The sequence below is a fragment of the Ostrinia furnacalis genome, unplaced genomic scaffold (genome assembly GCF_004193835.3).
Source record: "Ostrinia furnacalis isolate ACB-3 unplaced genomic scaffold, ASM419383v2 OfSCF2856, whole genome shotgun sequence".
Lineage (NCBI taxonomy): Eukaryota > Metazoa > Arthropoda > Insecta > Lepidoptera > Crambidae > Ostrinia > Ostrinia furnacalis.
In genome coordinates, this window is record NW_021133095.1 from 215,306 (window position 1) to 222,616 (window position 7,311).

The 7,311-nt window shown below is 36.0% G+C and overlaps 1 protein-coding gene across 1 annotated transcript; it reads right to left on the bottom strand.

Annotated features, from left to right (window-relative positions):
- Positions 1-545: 545 nt before the first annotated feature.
- Positions 546-6,795, bottom strand: LOC114356675 (kazrin-like; the record flags this gene model as incomplete). The annotated part of the gene is made up of 7 exons (XM_028309979.1): positions 546-1,258; positions 2,100-2,401; positions 2,479-2,590; positions 4,723-4,867; positions 5,053-5,176; positions 6,105-6,263; positions 6,586-6,795. Coding segments are annotated over 7 exons (1,197 nt in total), but the record flags the coding sequence as incomplete, so codon positions are not given.
- Positions 6,796-7,311: the final 516 nt, after the last annotated feature.

The window sequence follows — 7,311 nt, forward strand, 5'->3', positions numbered from 1 at the left end:
TATTTCAGATATATTTCATATAAAACTCCAAATATAATCGGTAACTTAATATATCACAAAAATAAACTTTGGCTAAATTATACAACAAAATAACAAACGTAAATAAAATGTAAAATACAAACAGTTTCATAAAAAAGGAACGCGTACAAATAAAAATTGGAATCCAAAAATTCGTGAATATTTTATTCAAGCTCGATGGGAATGTTTGTTAAAAAAATTTAATAAATTGACTAATATTTGTTATTACATACATAAATCAAGCTCGGGTTATGTAGGTTATTGACTGCGTGAAATTATTCTTTATCACAGAGGTGGCTACATTACAGCGTGATAAAACATCAAATAGGTTTCGCGTGTGGAACTTATCTAAGAATTCCTAAAAAGTTATACATTAATGACTAAATATAAAATGGAACACTGGTTTGTCGTAATCGAAAACTTTAGATAAAACATATTATTATAAATCAGTCTATAATGATGATACAGATATTTGATTTGGAATGTGATATGCATTTGTACAGTTATGTATTGTTACTTTACTCGAAGTTTATTTCATAAATGTAGGGCGTTTACTCATTTTAATACTAAGGAATCTGCAACACGCATTTTCTCAAGTACATTTTCTATGACTATCTTTTTGGTACATCGTTACGTTACAAAAATATTACAACAGTAGGTACAAGTTATACATTCAGAATTCTTCTAAAATTTATATTTAGCGTGCTGCAAACATCGATTCATACAATTCACGCCAAATTCCGCAAACCCCAAAGTTATTACTATGATTAAACTATAATTCACTATGTATAAATATGATGTGAATATTGAATAATAATGTGATTTTAGGAATACTCGTATTTATGTTTGGTAAAATTAAGTTGAAGTCAACTGAATGATTTAACAAATACCAAGCTGAAAATGACAAAGTTCAACATCATCATCGTGATCATTTCAGCCACAGGACCCATAAACTATAAGTAGATACTACCTACTTAATTAAAACTGTTGATATCTGAAATTATGAAAAATGTATTTCTTTTCCGTAAAATCCTCATGATTATTCTTAACTACGTAATTTGGCGCGAACCGTTTCGTTACACTGTAAGGGCCTGCCTACACAGAGGTCTTGGTGCAAGCATTGATGTCGCCAATGCTCTTCACTCGCCTATGCCGCTTCTGTCTGACAGCAGAGTCGTCCACAGACTTTGCAGGTAGCGGCGAACTTACCCTGTGCGCGTGGTCAGCTTTCTGTCCGTACCTTTACAAAAATATAATAATTATGTAAATAGTTAATCGATTAAAATTTTTTTAGGTAAATTTGTAATCGAATACAAACATAATTTGCTACTCAAAGACTCAACAAAGACTAAACTGTAAATAAATGAAAATGAATCTCTTTTCGAAACTTTAAACTCATCGAGATATTTCCGAGAATTTCTCCTAAATAACATCGAATGATTGATTCTAATATTTCTCGGGAATTAGGGAAGAAAATGAAATATAAAGCGAGCATTCTTGTAAGATTTTCTTGGTAAACGCTTAAGTAGGCTTCTGAAATTACATAATGAATGCTTTATCAAATAATAAAAATTGCGACTACGCCATTATGGCGTCCATAAAATGATTACTATTGTTGACATACTTTTTTAATTTTGCACATTGCCTGTCTTACCCCCCATGGATTTCAATAACAATAGCATGAAGATATTGCAACGCAAAAAAGGTCAAATTCAAATTCAAATTCAAATTGTTTATTTGCAAACTAAGTGTACATTAAAGGTCTTATCACTAATGTGTGCTTATTACTTAGTTACCTAGTTAAGGCATTGCAAAGGTTTGATGGGAGGGCTACATTATGGTCAACACCATTACGCATTACTTCTATTGCCTCCTTGGTCCACGGATAACTGATTGACTCGAAAGGTTTGGTTTGAATACACAGTGCCCCACAGTGCGTGCCCGTGTTTAAAATCACTTTGTGTGTTAAGACTTTGCAAGCTGGAAGATTCTGTGCTTTGGAGAGTACGTTAAACTGCTGTTCATTCTACGCTAGGGTTGGAACCTCAGTCATATCCCAGACAATAGAAGTTAGAACTCACCTGTGCGTGATGCTGACGTTCTCCTTTATGTCATTCAGCCGCTGCAGACTATCCCTCGTTGACACACTAGACTGCGAGTACAAACTTAGCGGTGTGTATATCGGCTCATATTCTTGCAGCGTTGGAGGCGGCGCATACGTCATGCTCAATTGCGACAGAGTTCTCACTGCGATGGGGGGAGAGTACGACATCTGGTATGGCTGGTTTGTGAGGCTGAGGACGCTGGAACTCTCGCTTGAACTGGAGGGTGAGGTGCGATCGTGTTTTGGCTTCAGAACTCCAAGAGCTCGCGTTATTGATCCCTAAAAGAAAATACGTAATGTTTAAAATCAATTAATGAAATACAGAAATCATAAACGTGAATGTTATATAATCTTACCCTTAAGCTATGTCTTCTAGAATCTCCACTGAGATCAATACCCGGTAAACCAGTGGCAACAGATCTCGAAAATGGTCTACCCAACATTCGGATTTGATGGCCGAACATATTCCTGAAAGTTCATAAACTAAGTTAACATTTCATCAAACACGAAAACGTACAAATTTGAGATTATATTGATCGACGAAAGCCAGGCAGAGCGCTGTTTGCTAGTTCACACATATTTAACAAATTCGAGGATCTCAAATTTGCACTAATTTTATCATCTGCTAACACAAAAAGCTCTCATGCAACTTTTAATAATAATTTTGAATTTATTGTATTATTTATTTATAACATTGATATTCATATTTACAAACATCTATTTTATGATATTTGACACATTGACGATGTCTTCTTAATGTAAGCTGCAGAGAGACAGATAAAAAGTGAATTAAGAATGTATAAGTTTTTGCGTAGACATCAAAAGCATGATGCACTTTGCTGGATACAATACGAATCATGCTGATTGTGTAGGAACAATGATTAAACTGACAAATAAAAATATTGTGGCCAAACATTTACTGGACAAACAAAGAAAAGTACCAACTCAAATGGGTTTATTTTCCTGAAATATTTTTACAGGTACACAAGTACTCTTCTCTGTAAGTAGTAATAAAAATAAATTTAATTATAATACTCAAAATGTTGAAACCAAATCAGACAAGCACAATGTCTATGTGGTCGAAAATATTTTCAAAAAAACAAAAACCAATTTTATGGAAGGAGAAAAAGAGTGGACAGAGCCTGGTTAAAGTGCGATCTAATGATGATGACAGAGGCAAACATGATGTATCGATAAAATGATCGTTACCGTTCTGTCTCGATGCAAGGATCGCCAAGTATAGGGTGATGGATAATAAAAGAAACTGACTCGATGTCCCTTGGGCTTTGTCTTTTTATCAGGATTTATTCACATTTATATGTCAATCGATATCGTGACAGATGAGCCTAATATACAATGTCGTCAACTTTACAATATGAATGTATACAAGTCAAAAACATATTCATATCTTACAATATCGGTAAATGCTATTATTGTTATAACCCCTAAAGCTATTGTAAATGGTTCTGTTTTTATATCTAAGGGTATTTCCATGTAATGATTTAAAATCTTTGATTAGAATAATAATTTTCTTAAAAATTCTTGACAAATTCAAACAAATCCATTTTATTAATGAGTAAATGGGATATGATTCACCCCCTATATTAACACGAAGCATTTTATGCTTAACGTAGATATCAACTAAGTTGTATACATTGACTAAATTTACCAATTCGATCAATCTCGAATAAACATTGATATGACAAATCTATTCTACGGCAAGTTGGAAATTCTAGGGGGTTACAATGTAGAACATTGAATCTAACATTGACGAAGGCGAAGGACACAAAAGAATATTGTGAATGTTTCCGATCGCTACAACTTTTCGAGTTACTTTTACTTACAAACCACGACTCCTACAATAACTTATCAGTCTTCACCGCTCGTAAAGTTTTCGATCAAAAAGTTTCACAAACGAGCGAGTTTTGACGGAAGATCCCTAAAAAGTCTTTTAGCAAAGGAAATTATTTTTGTGTAAAAATAGCAATTTACAAACATTTTGATACAGGAAATTTTACATAGATACAGGTTGACGAAACTGGGCGTCGAAGCTAGTTACTTTTTGAATGAAAGTTTTTTAATTTTTGTGGGTTTATCTTTGTTTTGTGGACAACATGGATGCTCGGGCAGCCTCCACTTGCAGTTCTTCCACCTGGCAAAATATCGTATACCTGCAGGATTGCACCTCACATTATAATCAACTACAGGTTGCTCACCTACCGGGGCGTGACTTTTGGTGACAACTAAACATGCAGTGCTATGCCTTCCAATATCTGGGCTCATTAAGTGATTACAATCAATTTGATCGTTAGTAGGCAATGGGTTGTTGTAAAATAGTTATCACAGTAGGCAGTGCTTTGTCACCAAATAAATGTACGTTATGGATCAAGAAAGTTCAGGTCATCTGATTTAAAAAGGATGGGTAAAAGGTAAAAAGGGAAACATAATATTTGTTCATGTTCAAAATGTGTTCCAATGCCGCTAAAATTTTGTAGTTTATGAATTTGTTCATGTGTGGTTAATATCTTTTGTAGATCTATCGTAATCAAATATTAACTTTCCCTCATGAACTAAAATCGTAGAATCTTATCAAATATTACCTGGCTGGAATGATGAGGGCATCGAATTCAGCGACCAAATGTCTCCGAATTATGCTCTTAGAGGGTGGAATGCCTAAAGCTGTTGCCATGGTCTCCCCTGTGAACGATGGTTCGAGAACCACCAAACCACCGTGCACTCCACTGTCTGTTGGATAAAATACAATGTTTAAGTAAATTCAACAACAATAGCGTAACTAAAAAGTTATTTATTTTCAGCAATTAGGCTTTAAAAATTTCAGTACTAGTAGGCACTACTTCGGGACAGTAACATGGGTTAGTGCCGAAAAGTAGCACGGCTAGAAATTCAGTCACTTCTGTAGCATCACTCACCTTTTAGATTTTCAGCAAATTCACCTAAATCAATATTGTGCGCCCACCGCATAAACCTCTGGTTGGTCCACACAAGCGGATCTGCGTCCACGTTCTCGCACTGATGCCGTCTCACAGCCAAAGCCTATCGACAAACGAACATGTATTACGTACTTTTTTTCCTTATTTTCCCCTCATTTTCCGATAACGTTAAACAGATTGGGAAGAAACCAAACAAATATAAATAAAATCAGCAACAACATGGGTACTTTGCGAAAAAGATTTTAGAATTCAATTAGGTAATGCGGATTTCGAGCAACGGGCGGTTAATGTCCCCGAATGTTCCCGGGATGTGTAATGTTGGGGAAAACAAAGTTCGTTTTGAATGTTAACTAAAATTATATGGATGTTAATAAAACAGTTTCAATGTTATTGTACGTTTTTGTTCTAGTGTTCCTCGAATCTGGGACCGTTTGGCTGTTGTCGGTCGCTATAGCAGATATTTTAATCTAGGAAAGTATACAATTTACTAAGGGATACTCTAGTAGGTGTATATTTTATACTTATGGTATGTCAATAGTCAGTATGTGAGCTATAGCCACGTGCAAAAGTTTCTGGTAAACCAACTTGTCGTATCTAAACATAAACATAGGCATATTATGTTCAACAATGTTGAAAACAAGCAATTGATGACAAACGAGGCGTTCCGGGTTGAATACGCTAAGTGTCGAGCAGGAATTTTGACCTCCTGCTGAGATGATTAATGGACCAAGTTACGGTCCCGATGTGAACGTGGAACGTCTGCGAATAATCGCTCATTTGCTGTATCATTCTCTGCTAACTAGAGAATAATGACATCGGACTTTGTTTTATTAATAGTGAGCTAAAGTTTTACCCGTCTTTTGTTCGCACGTGCACTACCACTTTAGTCATAAAAAGTCTCGATTTCTTCAATGAAGAGCAGACTTTCTTCAATGAAGTTTTATTTAAAAAAAATCCACTTTCCATTAGAATCCATTACAACACTTCAAAATCTTTTCAGCAAAGAAAACATCTATTTTTATTTCACTTACCTGTCTATCGTACTTCATTATCCTAAGCAGGTGTATGCCGTGGACTATCGACGCCTGGTGGAACTTCCTCGTCACACCGAGGTACTTCTCCAACTCCTTTTTGCTAATGGTGTCCAGCATTCTAGCATCCACTAAGTTCGCCAAAAATGACTCGGCATACTAATCAAAATAGAGAAAATGTAATAAGTCATTTTAGAATATCTGCAGCGGAAATTTTATGCATCACATTTAGAGAGATTAAAATTCATAAGCCACCACATATTTTCCTTAGAAAGCGGAGAAAGCGTATTTAATTTTATACAAAAAAAAAAGGAACTCTAGTTTACAATTTTTTATTACAGAACGATAACAGGTGCCGTTTACGTTAAGGGGCGATTCTTCAACATCAAAAAGTTAGATGGTCTAGCGTGACATAGAGCGTTTCTTTAAAAAGGGTTTGACCAGATGAGATCTTTGGCACAGCTTTTCACGTGTTACTTACCTGTGATAGACCCAAATCCGGCAGCCATTCCGCGGCCACCCAGGCATGTGTCAGCTGCCCTATACTCGGGTTCCGGACCAGATCCGGCCGCCTTCGCTCCTCGATCGCCAGCCTCAGCTTCTTGCGGTGCATCGGCTGCGTGATGCCCAACCCCACTTCCAAGTCCGCGTCCGTCAGCTCGAGCAGAACCTGCCCATTCAAAGCACGGATCTAGAACCAACCAGAACACAATATTTGACGCTACTATTGCGTCAGCTTCTTTTACACTTATTTGTGTTAGTACTTCAACATAATCACCTACGAGTATCATAAAAACTGTTATATTTTTGGATGTTGTTTGTTCTGGGTTTTATTTTTTCTATTGCATTTTTTTGCTTGGTTAGAGAGGAGCTAGCGTTATAGTCCAGTCATTTCGTCCGAAAAAAAGGCAAATAAAAGAAAATGAATTTGCGCTTCTAATTTTTTAATATGTTGTAGGGGATACCTAGAAAAGCTTAACTTGAGATTGTCGACCAAGCTTTCCTAGGAGCTTTCGCCGCCATCTTGGAATACGCTTAAAATTTGTTTTTCGGCAATAACTCGGCGATCCGATGAGATTCGAAAATTTTTGTAGGACACTTTTTGTAGCTTTCTTTGTGCTCTACAATAACGCCCGAACCATTTTTAGCGTATCATGCATCGTTATCGAGATATCGATCGATAAAGTCAAAAATTTTGGACACAATT